The sequence below is a fragment of the Macrosteles quadrilineatus genome, unplaced genomic scaffold (genome assembly GCF_028750875.1).
Source record: "Macrosteles quadrilineatus isolate MER2022 unplaced genomic scaffold, UCM_ALF_1.0 Scaffold_360__1_contigs__length_86940, whole genome shotgun sequence".
Lineage (NCBI taxonomy): Eukaryota > Metazoa > Arthropoda > Insecta > Hemiptera > Cicadellidae > Macrosteles > Macrosteles quadrilineatus.
The window spans coordinates 43447-63104 of record NW_026542953.1 but is presented as its reverse complement, the minus strand read 5'-3'; the positions used below and the strand labels follow the sequence as shown (position 1 = coordinate 63104).

At 35.8% G+C, this 19658-nt stretch overlaps 1 protein-coding gene and 1 long non-coding RNA gene across 4 annotated transcripts; both read right to left on the bottom strand.

Annotated features, from left to right (window-relative positions):
* Window positions 1-6921: 6921 nt before the first annotated feature.
* On the bottom strand, window positions 6922-8252 carry LOC128982465 (uncharacterized). Its single transcript, XM_054401425.1, has one exon. It carries the CDS (start codon window positions 8250-8252, stop codon window positions 7395-7397), a length of 858 nt encoding a protein of 285 aa, XP_054257400.1. The 3' UTR covers window positions 6922-7394.
* A 4283-nt stretch (window positions 8253-12535) lies between these two features.
* On the bottom strand, window positions 12536-19639 carry LOC128982467 (uncharacterized). 3 transcript variants are annotated; one of them, XR_008489674.1, is made up of 3 exons: window positions 19407-19639; window positions 17200-17358; window positions 12536-12676 (listed from the first exon to the last, which is right to left on the bottom strand). It is a non-coding gene; the product is annotated as an uncharacterized LOC128982467 (long non-coding RNA). The 3 variants fall into 3 exon arrangements; XR_008489673.1 differs by having other exon boundaries at window positions 19363-19411; XR_008489672.1 differs by lacking the exon at window positions 19407-19639 and adding an exon at window positions 18848-19030.
* Between the last annotated feature and the right edge of the window lie 19 nt (window positions 19640-19658).

Below are 19658 nucleotides of genomic sequence, written 5' to 3'. Positions count from 1 at the left end.
GAGTGATATGCCTTGATTGTGTAACTTTGTTGTTGACTAATCAGCTGTTTCACTAAGCAGGACCATTAATAAACAGCCCCAAGTTAGTTTAGTTTCGAACCATCAAAAAGCAACTAACTTTTCTCATTATCGCTCCGAGACCTTTTGATTTTTTCTAGGCGAGCACTAAAACCACTGATCTTCCAAGCTAAAAGTACAGGGTGATTACCGAGAAACGCATGTTTTTCAAATAACGAGTACTCAGGTAATTCAGAGCAAAAAATCTATTTATGAGTGGAAAAACAGTGTACACAATATGCAATTTCAGAATAAAATTACTTGCAATTTAGCATTTAAAAATTACATTTCTAACGTGGTGGTTAGAGAACATTGATAATTCTACGGGCCGCCTTCTGCTTTGATACAGCGTTGAAGGCGTTCCTTAAAACTTTCTACGGAATTTGCTAACATATCTCTAGGAATGGCGTTGATTTCCTGGCGAATAGCTTCTTTAAGTTCCTGTATTGTTTTTGGTTTGTTTATGTAAACTCTAGATTTAAAAAATCCCCATAGAAAGGAATCTGGAATTTTAAGACCTGGTGAGCGCTCGGCCAAGTGACACCACCAAAACGTGGGATAAATCTTTTAGGGAATGTTCGCCGAAGGAATTACATTCTAATGCGAGCTGTATGCACTGTTGCCCCATCTTGTTGGAACCATACGTCATTACGTATCTCGACACGTTGATGGCGCAGTTCCGGCAAGATATGTTCTTCCAACATGTCTAGGTAGTAAAACGGGGTTACTTGAAATGGTGGGGTAACTTGAAATGGTTTGGTACTGTTTTTTCATTTGTGTTGGTATTAATAATCTCTGCCTGATTCATTGCTATACAATAGAGGATTTAATGCGTAATTAGATGACTATTAAGATTATGTTAATAGATGACCTTTTAAAAATAGGTATATACTCTAATTTATAACATTAATTGGAATTAAAAGTTTGAACAAAATTTATAGGTCTGAAAACTTCTTAACTGTAGCCTTAATCAAAAATTTTAATCAGACTAACCAAGGTCACAACATAACCTCAATTATTACTACACAGAATGAAGCAGAAGATTTTCTGCCAATTCTTGTTTTTTTCATTTTTTTCAATTTTTTTTCTCTTTGATGTCAGATGTGGGGTAACTTGAAACAGTGTTGAAACACCATGTAGCCCATCAAAGATTTATGAGTTTTACATTATACTATATGAAAGTCGTTGAATATTATTTTATCTATGGTACGATGTCATAGCTTATAATGTCATAGCTTATAATTGCGAATTTGTTGCATAGCTTATAATCTTGAAAATGTGGCATAGCTTATAATGGAAAATTTAAACTGTTCCATAGCTTATAATCGTAGAAATGAGGCATAGCTTATAACGGTTTTCTTAAAATGTGGCATAACTTATAATGGCATAGCTCAAATGTGCTGCAGCTTATAATATCTCGTTTGTTCTATAGCTTATAATTTTAAAAACGTGGCATAGCTTATAACGCGCGGGAATTACGTCATAGCGGATGGGACAGCTGATCGATCCTGAGTCTGAGTAGACCAAAAAATTATCGTGCAATGGTCCTCAAATTATCGTATGGACTAGCAGCCGCTACTCGGCAATAAGAAGTTGCGTTAAGTGCAGCCAACGTAGCAAAACCAAAAGTATTTCAATTTTTTTCTACTCCTGGACGACATATGTAATAGATGTAGCCTATATATGAAATGGTTATTTGTTGAATAATAGAATAACTTTTTGTATCTGCTGTTTTACTTTAATTACGTAAGCTGAAATATATTATCATAAGCTTGATGTTGATCGTGTTGCTTATTTATGCTATGCATGATAACTATTGTATAATATTTATTTTGTAATATTGTGTAATACCGGTGTAAAAATATTTTTTCATAGATAAAACCGTAGACTATGCAACATAAGTAGACTTATCATCCCATTGTTGATTTTGAAGCTTGTTTTTCGTGTCTAGTTCATGTATGTCGACACTGATCACTAGTGTAAACGAAATATTGTTTCTATTATATTAGGGTAATTTTAAGATTTGTGCTTTACGGTTTGGTTAGATAACTAGGAGACCAGTTATTTTTTATGATTAGATAGTTTTATTTGGTCAAATTAGGTTTTAAATAACTGAAATAACAATCAAGAAACATATTGTAAAAAAAACACAACCTCTACAGTCGGCATAGAATATCAATAAAATTGCCTTCGGCTTTTCAACCAAGGATGACAAATCTTCTAAGGGGCTTAATGTTTGATCTATGATCAAAACATATTAACTTTTTGTTTTCTACCCCACAAGTACGACTCCACCAAATCATAAGTTTTTTGTCTAATTCCATAAAACTGAAGTTTGTGCAATAAAATATTGTGATTGACACAGTCAAATGCCCTTGACAAATCACAGAAAATGCCAATGGCATACTGTGATCCATCAACGGCACTTGCTATGTAATTCAAGACCTCAAAGAGAGCATCTGAAGTGTTACAACCCCTTTTAAATCCAAACTGATTACTACAAGGAATGTTGATGGTTTCAAGATATGATACTAGTCTATTACAGATTAATTTTTCATAAACCTTGGAGAAAACTGGCAATAAGGATATTGGTCTGAAATTCTCAAGCTGTGTTTTATCTCCTTTTTTGTAGATTGGACGAACAATACTATATTTCAGTAAATCTGGAAATATGCCTTAATTAATAGAAATGTTGATGATGTATGACAATGGCTCATTAATGCTGCTTTTACAAATTTTTAAAATAAAAGAGGGAATGCCATCCCATCCTGAAGATCTGGAATTTTTCAATTCACTAATTATGGACCTAATCTCACTTGAGGTAGTTAATTTAAAACAATCTAAGAAGTCAGTACAATTTGTACCAGCATTAGTTAAATATTTATTCACTTTATCCATATTTCCCATTAGATTAAGCTGTTCACTGGTGTGCAAGAAAAGATCATTAAAAAGGTCTGCAATTACTTTTGGGTCTTTTATTATTTTATTTGATTTCTGGTTTTCGTTTAAATTAAAATTAAAATCCTGCTTCCTGTTACCAGTTTCCTCCTTGACAATTGACCAAGCAACTGTAGTTTTGTTCTCTGCACAACTAATTATTTTATTATTAAACTTCATTTTAGCACACTGTACAACCTTTTTTTAAATTAGTTTATAAGATCTAACATATTGGATAAAGTTGACATCATTTGATAATTTCTCAACTTATGTAGTTCTCTCTTTTTCCTACTTGCTATTATAATGCCTTTTGTTAGCCAGCTTTTTGTTGTTATCTCCTTGCTCTTTGTATTTACCAAGGGAAATGCCAATTCATAATGATACATGAATATACCAAGAAAATGTTTATAAGCAGTGTTAGGATCAGAGATTTTAGCGCAGCATAAAGAATCCCAATTTTCATTACTGATTGAATCTTGGAATTTTAACATGTTTTCTTTCTTAAAACATCGCTTTTTGGTCTCAGTTTTTTTTTATTTACTTTATAATTAATATTAGTCGATAAAATCTGATAAGTGTGGTCAGAGATGTCAGTATCTACAACAAAAGTTTGACAACTGTCTAAAGCTACATTAGTAAACACGTTATCTATACAGGTTTTAGAAACATTAGTAATCCTAGTGGGTTGTAAAATAATAGCAAACATGCTGTAAGATTCCATCAGGGATTTGAAATGCACTGTGTGAGGTTCTTTTTTGAACAAATCAAAATTAAAATCTCCACATAAAAATATACTGTAGCCTACTTAGAATATTTTTTAACAATATGAGAAAGCAAAGAATTTAGAATATTAAAGAATTTCTTTAAAGTTGTTGTATCATTGTGTGGTGGTCTGTATATACACACTACCAAGACAGGTTTAGCTAGTGAGGCTTCAACTGCACAACACTCCAAAACAGATTGTATGGAAAATTTGCAAATGTCATGTTTTTCTATGGCTTCAATTGTGCTGTAAGACAGTATGCAGACTCCACCTCTTGTTTGATTTTCTCTAATAAATTTAGAAGAAAGCTTGTAGTTTGCTAAGTTTTTGGTCGTGGTTGTTCGTGTACATAGAATAAAATTATGACCAAATAAGTAATAGAAAAGTATTTTAATAAGAGTTAAATTGTGTGTACATACCTGTAGAAAAACAAAGATCAGACTAACTTAATGCGTTGCTATGACAACGTCATCAGCTGACGCTACACCAGCCCCCCACGGAGAAAAGGAATCTATACATCATTTTGAAAAGTAACCCGTGGTCGGATTTGTCTTCCAGAACGAGTTGTATAAGAATTCGTAGATGGAGTTTGACAAGATGGTGGTAGTTTTGAGGATTCCTCTGCTTGTCCAGTCGGCACCAAACGTTTCGTGGGCTCAGGAATAGGACTTTCATCTGCAATAATATAGGCTGGCTTGACCCTGTCCAAAGATACCTTAGTTTCTTGGCCTCTTACAATGATGGTAATTGTCTTTTCGTCACGGCATATGACCTTGTAAGGAAAGGACCAGAATATGGAGCCTGTAAAGATTTTCTTAAGCTGTCTTGTCGGAGGAATACAAAGTCACAAGTATTGAGGTTCTTGAACACAAACGACTCTGGTTTAATGTGGCGTGATGCGGGTGTAGGTCTTAGTCGATTCATATGCTTACGCAGCCCTGATACCAATTCTTGTGGCTCGTTGCTCTCGTGGGAAGGTATTACGAAAAACTCTCCCGGAAGACGCAGTGGTTCTCCGTACACCAGTTCAGCTGATGAAGCAGTGATGTCCTCCTTGAAGGCAGATCTTATTCCGAGAAGGACAAACGGCAGTACTTCGGTCCAGTCTGCTTTGCTGTGAGCCATTATAGCAGCTTTCAACTGGCGGTGGAGTCTTTCAATCATACCGTTGGCTTGTGGATGCCAGCTGGTAGTGAACTGGAGCTTTATGCCCAACTGTCGTGCTAGGTCTTTAAACAAAGTCGATGTGAACTGGGATCCGCGATCACATGTCAACTTTTGTGGGCATCCAAATCGAGCTATCCAAGTAGAGACAAACGCTCCAGTAACAGATTCGGCAGTTATTTGATCAATAGGACAAATTTCAGGCCAACGAGTAAATCTATCTATGATAGTTAGACAGTACCTAGAAGATTTTGATAAGGGAAGTGGGCCAATTAGGTCAATGTGGACATGAGAAAAACGTTCTGTAGGTGTATGAAAATCACCAAGGGGAGTAGAAACATGTCTAGTTATCTTAGATCTTTGGCATGAGAGGCAAGATTGAGTCCATTTGTGGCAATCCTTACGAATGGAAGGCCAGACAAAACGATCGCAGATAAGTTTTGTTGTGGCACGTATTCCAGGATGACTCAGCTTGTGGAACTGGTCGAAAACTCTACGTCGCAGTTCTGATGGCACAAAGGGTCTAGGAGTTCCTGTTGAGGTGTCACAGATAAGGCTCAAATGGGTTCCAGGAATCGGAACTTTCTCCAATCTAAGAGATGTAGTACTTTCTGAAATGAGATTTTGAAGTTCTTCGTCTGACTCTTGTGACTTGGCTAAGGATTCATGATCTAAAACAGTTGAAATGGCTTCAACACGTGACAAAGCATCAGCAACTATATTTTGTGAACCACTGATGTGCTTTATGTCTGTCGAAAACTCAGAGATAAATGAAAGTTGGCGTAACTGAGCTGGAGGCAACTTGTCACGGCGCTGTTGAAAGGCATAAATAAGTGGTTTATGATCTGTGAATATAGTGAAAGAAGTTGTTTCCAAGAGATGACGGAAATGCTGCACAGCTTCATAAATAGCGAGGAGTTCTCTGTAGTATGCAGGCCAGATGCACTGTTTGGATGATAGTTTCTTGGAGAAAAAACCTAGTGGTTGCCAAGAGTCATCGACAAACTGTTGGAGGCAAGCACCTACACTTACTCCAGAGGCGTCTGTAAAGAGACCAAGAGGAGCATCAGGTTTAGGATGAAACAATAGTGTTGCTGATGATAAGCTAGCCTTGCATGCTTGGAAAGCTTCTTCTGTCTCTGGAGTCCAGGGCACAGGGAGGGAACCTTTTGAATCAGCGTCACTAAGTAGGGAGTGCAGAGGTGCTTGAAATTCAGCGGCCTTTGGCAGAAACCTACGATAAAAGTTCATAATTCCCAAGAATCTGCGAAGACCACGCATTGTCTGAGGTAACTGGTAGTCTTGTAGAGCAGTGACTCTCTCCTGAGGTGGACGTGTCCCAGCAGATGAGACTAAGTAACCTAAAAATTTAACTTCTGGTACACCAATTACACATTTAGATGGATTTACAACTACTCCATAGTCAGAAAGTCGTTCAAACAACATTCTTAGGTGTTCTTTATGTATTTCTTCAGACTGGGAAAATACTAAAATGTCGTCAATATATGCATAACAAAAATCAAGGCCGTGAATAACTTCATCTATGAATCTTTGAAATGTTTGACCCGCGTTGCGTAAGCCAAAAGTCATGAATGGAAATTCAAACAAACCAAATGGAGTGGTGATTGCTGTTTTTTGGATGTCATCTTCGTGGACGGGAATTTGGTGGTAAGCCTTGGTCAAATCAATGGCAGAGAAATGCGTACAGCCTGCTAAATTGAACGAGAAATCCTGAATATGTGGTACAGGGTATCTGTCAGGAACAGTACGAGCATTTAAAGCGCGGTAATCACCGCAAGGACGCCATCCATTTTCACCTTTAGGCACCATGTGCAAAGGTGAGGACCAGGGGCTTTCAGAGGGTCGAGCAAAACCAAGCTTAACCATCTCCTCAAATTCTTTCCGGGCAGCTTTCAATTTTTGAGGATGTAAGCGACGTGGTCGACAACAGGAGGACCAGGTGTAACATTTATATGATGAACTGTTTTATGTTTCACAGCACGAGGTAAGCCTGGAGGACGAATAATATCAGGGAATTCAGAAAAAACTTCTGCCAATGGCGAAGAGAAAGATATAACTTTAATACTAGTTTGATTGTTGTTAGAAACTATTCCCTCGGCATTCAATCCCGTTTTCTTGTCAACCAAACATTTCATTTTGCAATCGGGTAATAAGTGATAGTGTGAAAGGAAGTCTGAACCTAATATAGGTATTGAAACATCCGCTACCACTAGACTCCAAGGGAAATTACGTCTAAGGCCTAAATTAAGGGTGAGAGGCATGGTACCATAAGTCTTTATTTCACTGTTATTGGCAGCACTTAGTGAATAGCTAGTAGGAAAACGTTTATATTTGATAAGGCGTTTAGGAAAACACGACACATCAGACCCGGTGTCGATAAGGAACCTAGTTCGTGAATTTCTGTCCATCACAAAGAGACGGCCGCCAGCATTTGAACAATCCGTTGCGGCCTCTACGGATTGTTGCTGAGGTTTCCCTGAAAAGAGCACGGAGAAAGACATTTGGTAGCATTGTTTTTGAATTTTCTATGGTACCAGCACCAGTTCTTAGAGGGATTAGGTTCGTTTCCTGATCCACCACGAGACTGGGAACGACCCCTAGGTCTCACCTGTGTATCTCGTACTCTGGTTTCTGATAATGCTTGAACTTGTTTAGAGAGGGATTCTATTGCATTTAATAAAGAAGCGTTACCTGAAGAGACTTCACAAATACCAGGTGTTGAAGGAATGTCAGCTACCTCCATGATCTTATCAGCCAGTTCTGCCAGTTTGTCCAAGGAGAGCTCAAGTTGCGTAGTCAATATGGCTTGTGAATGAGGAGGGAGTCGTCTGAGCCACAGTTGACGAAGCATGTTGTCTTGAAGGGGAGTCGAGCCCGCAAGAGACCTAAGATGCCTCAAAAACTGAGAAGGCTTGCGGTCTCCAAGGTCCTCTTCACTCAGCAGCCGCCGCACACGTTGCTCTTCGGATGCAGAGAGGCGTTCAATCAGTTTCTTTTTTAGATGTCCGTATTTGTCGCCTTGAGGAGGGTTTGTTATGATGTCTTCGACTTCAGCAGCAATTCCTGTGTCCAATTGCGAGACCACGTAGTGAAACTTGGTGTCGTCGTTGGTAATTCCAGATATAAGAAATTGCGAGTCAACTTGACAGAACCACAGACTTGGTCTTTCAGGCCAAAAGGGCGGAAGTTTGACGGCTACTCTGTTCACAGACATGTTTTGAGAAGTGCTGGGTTGTCCAATCCGTTGACGCAGTTCTTCATTCGCAGTTCTAAGTTCGGCGAGTTGAGTCTGCAGGTCTTCTAATGACATCGTTCGAAGGAGGAAACACAAAAGATTTAAACTCTTCAAAGAAAATAAGTCTTTAGATAACGGTTGTAGTCGGGGTCACCATTTTGGTCGTGGTTGTTCGTGTACATAGAATAAAATTATGACCAAATAAGTAATAGAAAAGTATTTTAATAAGAGTTAAATTGTGTGTACATTCCTGTAGAAAAACAAAGATCAGACTAACTTAATGCGTTGCTATGACAACGTCATCAGCTGACGCTACAAGTTTTCCATAATAAATGCATTGTGATTATTTAACCAGTGCTCAGAAATACAAACAAATATCGGTTTGATTTTCATTGATTGAAATAGTAAATATAACTCATCGATTTTAATCTCAGTATTCAAACCCTGGATGTTACAATTGAAAATACTTAAGACTTTAAGGATGGATCTAAAAAACTACTTTTCTGAATCACTGCGCCAGAACATTTGCCTTGATATTATTATTATTCTAAGAAATAAATAAATGTTCAATTATTTATGATAAAATTTACGTAATTTTATTAAAATGTTTGTATTATAATCGTCATTGCAAATATTTTATTCACAATATTTTATTGCACAAACTTCAGTTTTATGGAATTAGACAAAAAGCTTATGATTTGGTGGAGTCGTACTTGTGGGGTAGAAAACAAAATGTTCAACTGAATTAAGGCTTCAAAAATGTCACTGAAGGTGTTCCCCAGGGTTCAATAATGGGTCCGTTGTTGTTTTTTATTTATGTTGATGACCTCTTGAAACAAAATCTTAAGTCAAAATTGGTAATGTATGCTGATGATACTACTGCAGTATTAAAAAATAAAAACCCTGATATTTTAAAAATTGAAATTAAAAATGATCTTGATCTTATAACTGAATGGTTTCTGGCCAATAATCTTAAACTTAACAGAAATGAAACATATTGTGTGAACTTCCATTCTAATAGCATAAAATAAGACAGATTGACTATAACCCGTTAGAAGACACATTAAGTAAAATTCAATCTTGCAACCTTTTAGGAATAAAATTAGACTCAACTCTAACATGGTCTGATCATATAAATCAATTGGAATCTAAGCTTAATGCAGCATTTCACGTTACTTTAGTGCTTTCAAAATTAATAGATGAAAAAACTCAGATAATCATCTGTGGACTCTAACATTGGCTATGGTATTGAGTTCTGGGGAAATGCCACTGACAGTAAAAAAATATTTAAAATACAAAAGAGAATTATAAGAGTTATTGCACAAGTTAATCCAAGAACATCTTGTAGAAATTTGTTTAAAAGAATGAAGATTTTACCTGTGCCCTCTTTGTATATATTCAACACTTTAATCTTTGTCAAAAAACATTTTTCTATTTATGAAGAAAAAAGAAGTAACTCCCAATACAGCTTTAGGCCCATGAGCTCTGTGTTGCAGTAACCCATACATAAATCTGCTGCTTATGAAAAGAGTACTTTTTATATGGGTCTCAAACTGTATAATAAGCTTCCTTTATCACTGAGAGAGGTAGAATCTATATATTAATACGCAAGCAGTTTTCTTTTCACAGCCATAACTCAATAACGGCTTGATGGATTTTAAAGTTTGAGGTGTCAAATTAAAGGTATTTTCACGTAGATGTGCAAACGTCTCAGAATATTAAGAAAGGGCACAACTTAAGTACACTTAAGGGCTAAAGTTTGGAAGGCGGCGCTCTCTGTTGACATTTAATCAAACTCATTTCCCTTAACACATTTAACTCATTTCCCCTACACTTGCTTACCCTCTTATGTTCCCTTTCCCAACAGGAGACTTGGGTTGGGGCCCCTAATTTAAACACGCCTAAAACAGAACACATTAAAGAAATAATTTAACAATGCTAGAATAACATTGATTGATTGATTGAAGTGATGGTTGGCGTCAAGAGAGGAATTGAGCTACATTAGGTCAAAAGCTCACTTTACAGTGCGTGGTTGACATATACGTGCTCATAGAGTGCACCCGCCTACTATACATAAGAGATAACCAAAGCAGTATGAGAGTGAATGTAAATGTAAATATTGTAGATTACTCTTATATTTTTAACATCATAATATTTTTATATTTCTATAATCAGTCATATAAATTATTTTAGAGTGACTCTTTGATTAAGGTCTTCCTGTTTATGTTTTTTGTTTATTTTTTAATGCAAGTTTCAGTTTTTGCTCGATTTCGAGCAACGGGTTATCTAGTCTTTTAAAAAGTTCCTGTTACTCTTACTGTCTTACCTGTTAGACAATTGTTGTTACAGAATTGAGGATTTTTTATCAGTCTGATTGTAGTAAACATAACTTATAGACATTGATATAACTTATTTGTAAACTTTGCTAATAACCTAACTTATTTTATACTTGTTTTTCAATACACTGTTCAATACTGTTAATAATTTATTCTATTATGTTTATAACTATATTTATTATTATGTTGCTTTTATTCTATACTATTATTATATTTTGACAATTTACCTGCCTGTGTGCAGAAGCACTCAGGCGTTATGTGATTTATTTTAATAAATAAATCACTGACTATGTATCAATACCAATTAATTATATCAAAATGGATACAAAATGTACTTATTAGTATCTGAATCTGAAAACATGTGCTCAAGAACAGGAAATGACAAAACATAAAATAAAATGTAACGGCTTGTACGACCCACTAAGAGTAGGTAATTATAACACTAATACAATAAATAATATATAGTTACTTACTTACTAGGTTGTCAGACACAAAACACTTGGAATCAGAGAGAATACGGATGAGTTTTTTTCCAAAATGCGGACAAATTGAATTTTGGTTGAACTAAGACGTGAAATTTTGGGAGCGGTATGTATAAGTTGGTGAGGATGAAACGAGTTTTTCCTAACTTAATTTAATTCCAAACGCGTGGCAATTATAGGCTTTAGGGTTTGTTGAAAATTAAATTTTTGCCAACTAACACAGCAAACTACAAATTGATTTGCACGACTCCACTTCACAACTCACCCCACGCATAGGATGGTTGGAGACACACTGGTCACTGAGACAGACCCTTGGCTAGAAGCTTTCCCCACCACGTCGTAGGGCCGTTGGGTAAGTCGCCTATGTCTAATCAGCTGAAAACTTCGGAAAAGTTTCGGTTTCGAGATTCGATCACAAAGTTTCAAGATTCAAAAGTTTCGAAATTGAAGATTTTGGCAGTTTTATTTTTGAAACTACTGACATTTTTTTGTGCCATTGTTATTGTTTTTAAGCCTTAAATTTATTTTTAAGTAAATTTTATTCTGAACTTCAAAAGGTATCTTAAATACTATAACTGGTACAATTCAGTTTCACATTCCAATATTTACTAAATGCAAAAACAAATATTGACCACTAAATGTTCTAATTAATTTAATATTCATGTTTATGTTGGTGTTAGAAGTTTAATTATTTGTTTTGTTAGTTGTTTATAAAAAAATATTTTTGGGATTTAAGATTATCAGTCACATTCACATATTTATGTTTTGTCATGGTCAGGAATTGATCTCTTTCAGTTTTGATTGCATACTTAACATTTTATGATTATGTGTATTTTTTGTAACCTTGACCTTTGTAACCAGCTAAGTAAAAAAGTTTCGCGTTTAGGTTTTGAGATTCGAGATTCGGGATTTGATTTTTTTCGGTTTTGAGATTCAAAATTTCTGGTTTAGACCATCACTATTGCATCACATTCGGTACTAAAGAATGAAATTTAAATTTTGCTTGTCGCTTGTTTTGGGCGACACACCAAGCCTTAGTTGCAACCCAAACTTGAGCATAAATGGGGCCTAAGGTAAATATCAGGGGTATCCCTAGGGTTGGCAGCGCCCGGAGCAAACATGGTTGTGGAGCCCCCTCCCCCCCAGTAATAATAGTCGCATTCACATATTTTAATCAATTTTATGTACAGATAATAAGAAAAAAAGTTATAAATAAACATAATATTTGTATTAGCAAGCCTATTCTTTAAATATAATAATCTTAAAATTTGGTTGTCCTGATGCAGATAAACTCCTAGGGAGGAATTTGGAAATCCATTAGCCTATGTCTTACTGGGATAATTATGAAGTACTTTTATTTAAGGACTGGTGGTCTTGGTTGTGTTACTTACTTTTTTAAAAGGTGAAAATCAATATGATTAGGCTCAATAATGGAGTGTATTTTAATATTTCATCAAGAATAATAGGCGAGCAGCATTAAACATTTTGGTTTATAAAATATTTCTTAGATAAGGGTAGGGACCTTAATAAAACACAACAATGAATCATAATAGGTAGTCTATAAATTGGAGAAAGTTTTACTGTTTAAAAAATACTTCTTACAACACAATTGAAATAAATAAAGATTATAAGGCGAAGTTAATAGCTGAGCAACCCTTCTGCATTCTTCTGTCATGATATCCTGAAACAAATAAACAATAACTCAAAATTGTTATCAGAACTAAATAGAGAAAGGGGTGTCTTGTTAGCTTGGTGGTTAATTTGTCCTGGACTTTGCTGCAAGAGAAATTGAGATTGACTTAAAGGATCCTTGCACAAGGTGAGAGGATTCAACATAATTTTTCCATGGATATTGCACACACTTGCCCAGCACAGCACAAACCTGCTAACAGCAGGCTACTATTAAAATTAAAGTAAAGTAAAGTACTGTAGAACCAAATCAGATTACGCTCTTGTGTCCACCATAGCACTATAGAACACCAAAGAGCACTAAACGGTTTTCATAGTCTTTTATCAATTAAGAATTAAATGTATCCATTCAAATACATACAAATTATAACCCAGTGAATGATTGAAATACATGTCATGATGAAACCATACAGCGGTAGCCCAAGTACGGCTTCATCATATAAAATCATATGCTAGTTGGTCTGACCATACTGGGCAGGAGTAGAGTGGCCAGCTGTGCTGCGGTTAGCGTATATTACGGCGCCGACCGCCAGGGGTAATGTGTAGTTACGGCGCACACCGCTGCAGCATCAAACGCTAGCGACCGTTTCCATAACAACTTAGTAGTTGGGAGTAGTGTTGCCAACTTCGGAGGAATCCCCCAGAATTGGAGTTTATTGACTTATTATTAAGCAATAAATTAATTTAAATGCCAATCTTTTATTGTATTTTTTTAAACATATATTTGTTATAGTTTTGTAGTTTCATTACAATGATTCAAAGTTTTTCTTTATTAATCCATAATTTTAGGAAGTGGTTTATTGGAAGGTTTTGTTTTATATTTGCTAGGTCAAAATTAAATTTAACCAGGATGTCTAGTAGTTGGGGAAAACGGGAAAGTCAGGTACCGGTATTAGTATTGAATTTCAAAATGGTCTGGAAAAGTTGGGATTTAGTCTTTATTTTGATATCAAAGTCGGTAAATTTCATGATTTACCGCTACTCAATCGCGCTAGACAACGATCACGTTTCCGTGATGGCGCAAGACGATGATGTGTCTACATGACCGCGGGAGATGTTCTTAAACCGCGACTGTGCTAGACGACGTTTTCGTGACCACGGACCCCGGGAAAAATGATCACGTCTTTTCTGCGATCGCGCAAGACGATTGTATATACGGCCGCTGAAGATGTTCACAATTTTGCCGCAATCGAGGACGACGATGACGTTTCGTGACCACGGCATTCAATGATGATGTCTACACAGCCGCGGTAGATGTTCATGATTTTGACGCGATTGCAGAAGACAACAATAGCGATTAGTAATCATTTAGTTTGCAAGAGTGGTAGTGCTGGTAACAGCTGGCGAGTAGTCGACGACGACACTGAATCGAATACCGATAACTGATATCGAATGGCAAAAAGCTCTAGCGGCAGATCGCAAAACCTTTCTTTGACAGTCTATATTTACTCTATTGTCTATGACTATAGTATTACTCATCTACCATAGCCATAATGTTCTACCAGTTCACCCAAACAAAAGAAAAAAATTAATTATTAAAGATTCACAAAATATCACAAATTATTCGTGAAATTAAAAACATAAACATAACTGTAAACAGACAGTTATCATTGTGTATCACAGTTTTTTGTTGCTGCTTAGTTCAAATTAGCTGTTTTCATAAATGAAAAAAAAATAATAGTGCTGCATCCTGTTTGTAAATCTTATAACTTTTAATGCCTTTGCATATCATAGAACCAACCTTTTTAGTTGAAACAGCTGACTAAATTCTTTAATTCCATTTAAATATGAGTACTCATAAGGTTAACATGGGAAACTCTAGAGCCACTAAGGCGGAGCCCAAAAGGATTTTTGAGATAAAAATATGCCTATACCTATGTTAATCGTGAATGTGAGCTATCATCATGCCAAATTTGAGCCCAATCCATCCAGTAATTAACACGTGATTGAACTTCAAACACACAAACGAACAAACAAACACACAAACTTTCACATTTATAACATTAGTAAGACTAGTGTACCTGTTGCTCGAATTCGAGCAATTGCAAAGCATTACAGGCGACTCAAAGATTATGGAAATACTCACGATCTACACAACAGTTAGATATAATCAAAATCTTTTGTAAATATCTTATCTTTTATCAAAAAGTTTATCTTGTTTGTTTTAGTGTTTTCTACAAATTTTTCCCTCTTATAGCCGCATTAGGTTGTCTATGACAACGATTTTAATGGAAAAAAATTATTTCTATTTCTTCTACTTGGTTGTGTTCTATTATGACTTTTTCTATGATTCCATTGTTTGCAAATCGATTATTTCAATGATTGCTCAAGAAATGTAGAACAGTGTTAATTCAGTTTTATTTTTAGCCTATATCAAATTGTCCAGGATTTCTCGCTCTTTTCCATTGTAATAATTACACCAACCCAAGTTTCGTCTACAGATGCAATATGCCAACAAATATCACCTACGTACAATCTCCAAGAAGTGGTAAAAAAGGCAGAAACCAACCCATACAATAGATATAAGTTAACTCCAAAAGAAATAATTTTAAGTGTTACTGTGATATTAGGATTTTTCACTGATTTGGTAATAGAACATTATATTGCAAAACATGACACGATGCAGAAGAAAATCCAATTTAAAATCAGAAAAACCCATTGCAAATACTGTACTTCATTTTGACAGATTCAATAAATCACAATTTAAATATTAACAGCTGTTTCATTAAAAAGTAGTGTAGAATTATGCATATGGTTGTAATGTAAACAAATCTGAAGAGGCAACTTTAAAGGCTTCTGGGGCAGAGCCACAAGGGAATTTACCTCGTTCCTCTTTTGATGGCTCATCTGCAGACCAAGACCTTTCTTTAGAGACCCCTACCAAGTTTCTACGCCCAGCCGTTCTCTTAAATTAGCTGTGACAAAAACCCCTTTTTCCTCCATAAGAATAACATGGGATGGGAATTTAAAGGCCACTGGGGCAGAGCCCCAAGGGAATTCACCATGTTTCTCTTTTGATGGCTCATCTACAGACCAAGACCTTTTTTTAGACACCTCTACCGAGTTTCTACACCCAGCCGTTCTCTCAAAATAGCTATGACAAAGAAAAACAGTTTCAAATTAATATATAGATAGTAGCCTTTCTCATTTCACATGATCTGACAAGCACGGTGTCTCATCAAACTAGTATGATCGTTTTTGTTCAAGCTCCTACATATGAGCAATCGATGTATCTAAGGTTTAATGGGTGTTGGGGAAAAATAACTAATTTAATTCTGTGCTGGTATTAACATTTTTTTACCACAAAAAGATGTGAAACTACTTTATTGTTACCAGTTGTGTGGGGGCAATAAACTATAAACAAATAACTTGATCTTTCCACATATTTAGACTGGTGTAGTTGTACAGCGTAAGTCTCCGGTTCCGAAGATAACGGATTCACATCCTGGAAATCACCATGACAATTTGATAGATGGCCACCCTGTGCGTTGCTTCTCATGAACGTTGGTGCGGCCATCTTTAAATGCCCTTACCCACCTGCGTAGGTACAATTCCGCCACTCATAATTTTCTCCCCATACACTTCACTAATCTGTCAATGAATTTAAATGGCTTTCACACCTTTAGCACTTAAAAATCTAATTACCGGTACAGCGCAAACTTCACAGGTGACGGCAGTCTCAATTGGCGGCACCGTTTTGAATGCTCTAAACCGGATGTAAACACAGCCGATTTTTGCCGAATTTCCAGCGCAGGATTGCCAATACATCCACATACACAGCACAAATGTCCAAAATGCCAATCGCAGCACTGAAACGGAGAAATTTAAAAACAGTACTTACTTAAATAACATGCCTTGTATTATTCTGTCACTATAGGTAACTCTGAAACTTGAACAGTGCTGTAAGTTGATTAAATTGTATTTTTTTCCAAATATAAAAACTTAACCGCCACAGCACATCATAAGTTAACACGATGACTGCTGAAAACAACGTACAGGCGCTCCCCAGTGGCGGGCGAAGCCCCGGCACGCAACCGAATCAGCGAACGCAATTGGCATTCAAATATTTCAGTCTGACGAATCACAAAAGAGCAGTGGTGACTGTGCTGTGTTACCCCGAGAGTGGATGTAGTTCACTGAAACACCCAAAGGTAGCAGCACTGCACGGATCTGTATCCAGTGTCTTTGTAATGTGGGTTGAAGAGAAAAAATCCCCGAAACCGGAACAAAAGCATTGCCAGACAGGATTTTACGGGAAATTTTAGTACCAACCTACACCAAAGTAAAGCTCGCATTCTAAGCTGGCAGGCTGGCAACGATTATAACGTCTCCGTCTGAGGCTAAGCTCACACTGACTCAATATATTTCTGTTGGTCTGGTGCCGACTTTTGTGGGCGCGCGCCACATTGAAGTGCTAGCGACGCCGACTAGAGTCGGCGTTAGCAGTCAACGTGTTAATGTTAAACAAGGACTGAAAATGCTTTTTAATCATATTGATAACTTAGCCAAACTTACTTATCTTTATTGCTTTCGATTCTTTTCCAAGAAAATTTCTCTCCTTCTTATTTGGCCCCAAATAAGCAGACAACTTCATCAATATTGTTTACATGTGAAGTACTCTCATACATTAACACCAAACATTTGCAATGCTCCAAGCTTTACAAGAAAATTTACCTGGAACAAAAATAGGCAGTGTACATCATTCAGGCCTACTTCTTGTTAAAAGTAAAAACAGAATATAGAACTATAGCTCAAGGTAGGGCATATTTTCTTTGTACAAATATTTGGATTTTTAGATAAAAACTTAAAAACTCGAAGGCCACTGGTTCTCTCGGACCCAAGTGTCATTACCCAGGTGGAACTAATAAAGTGTGTTTTTTATTAAAACATTAATAGCTTAGTATAAAATAAAGCTTTCAAGTTTGATTTATAAAAATAAATATAGCCTATATATATATATAGTTTAAAATATAAATCAAGCTTTTTGTTGGTCGCAAAACATAAACAAATAAAAAGTAGAAGAAGGTAGCTTCTAATGTTATTCTTATGGGACAAATTTAAAAATGTATTTTGAGGGTTTTATAATTACTACTGAACGGAAACGGAATCGTCTAAATTTTATGGTTTCTTTCCATTGGTGTCATAATTAAGATTCGTGCAATTTTTTAACACTATAGGTGCAACGGTTAGCTTGAGTTTTTTATGCGAACACTTACACACACACAGTTAAGCGGACAACTAATCCACGACTCCACTATACACAACACGATACATAGATGACATATTATTTTTTTAAATTTCTTTAGAAAGGTCTAGAGAATAATTGATAAATTTTGTGTTTTAAGGGTAAAAAATGAGAAAACCCCATTTTTTGGCCTAGGCCCCTTCTCTGCATAGAACTCATTAAAACCCGGTCCCATGGCCCGATCATGCTAGTTCGCGAACTCATTCAGATTTATCCCGCCTTACACCTTCAAACCGAATTTTCATTTGTTTTAGGTTATGAAACATAATACAAGGATATTTGCCTTTGCCAATTACAATCAATTGTAAGTATGGTGGGCTAATATGAAAAAAGTTGACCCATAGGCCTACTTGCCTAATTTGTAATTTTATTCATGTACTCAGGTATGTGTCACAATTTCATTTTCTTAGATAGCCTACATGTTTTTTTGCCATAAGTTAACTGCATGGTTTGCTGCCTTGTTTACTGTGTGAAATTAACCTAACTTAAGTTTTGTGACGTTGCCTATTGTAAGTTATTTTATAGACTACTAAATTTCCATTCATACTTGGCTTAAAATACCTAATATGTATCGTCGCCATTTCATTGAATAGTATTAACAGTATTGATGGTAGAATAAGTTAAAGGGTACAGTTTCTTAACTGGGCTACGCTAATTTTATTGAAACTATCGATTCGATTAGTAAACCTACATGCGATTTTTTCACCATCAGCAAGTTTGGTTGGTTAAGTTAGGTTATGATAATTTAATTTTATAATAAACTTAGATAGGTATATTTTAAAATATCTATTATTAATCAATATTTTTAATTCAATACTGTAGTTCAATAAAATATATTAACTTAAGTTAGCGTAGCACAGTTAAGAAACTGTAGGCCTAACCAAGTTAAATCTCTTGGCTCAGTATTATCACGCTTACCATTTCTAAGGTTACACAAATGATACAAACTTGATAGCCTACTTATATCGAATATAGGCCTACTCGAATACTTAATACTCATTCAAATGAGTGTAGGACGTAAACTTAAGGGCTGCACTTTACTTTACGTCCTACACTCATTCGAATGAAAATATCGATCGATATATCGATTATTAGATAAGTTATATCATTTGGTTAGTTAGGTAAGGTTAACCTAACCTAACTAACCAATGAAACAATCTAATAATCGATATTTTCATTCGAATGAGTGTAGGACGTAAAATAAAGTGCAGCCGTTGAATACATTCACTGATATTTTTATTAAGTTAATTGTTAAGGCCTGTCACAGGAAATCTGTAACTTGAGTCACAGCTACCTTCAGCTTAGGTAGGCTAGGCAACTGTACGTACTAACTTAACTTAACCTAATAACTCTCAAGCAAATAATAGCCTACTGCATTTTGTTACTTTGAATAACAAGGCCTAGGAACAGGATTGGATTAAAACACAACTTACTGGATTTCAACACTTCAATAGTTTTGGAATTTTTTGATGTTTACAATTTATTAATAATTATTGTTCCTCTTCTTTATCTTCTGTCAACACCAGCCGGACTATTGACAAGATTCATTAATTTTCAATGCCGTTATCCTTCACTTCATTTTCATATCTTTTAACTTCTCACTATAAATATTTCTTGCATTTTCATGGTATATAGCATGTAATTGTTGCCATTTCTCGTATAAAAATCGTTTAAAACATTTAAATGAATAAATGTTTAGGTTATAAATTACGATATCGCAGTTGTCAGT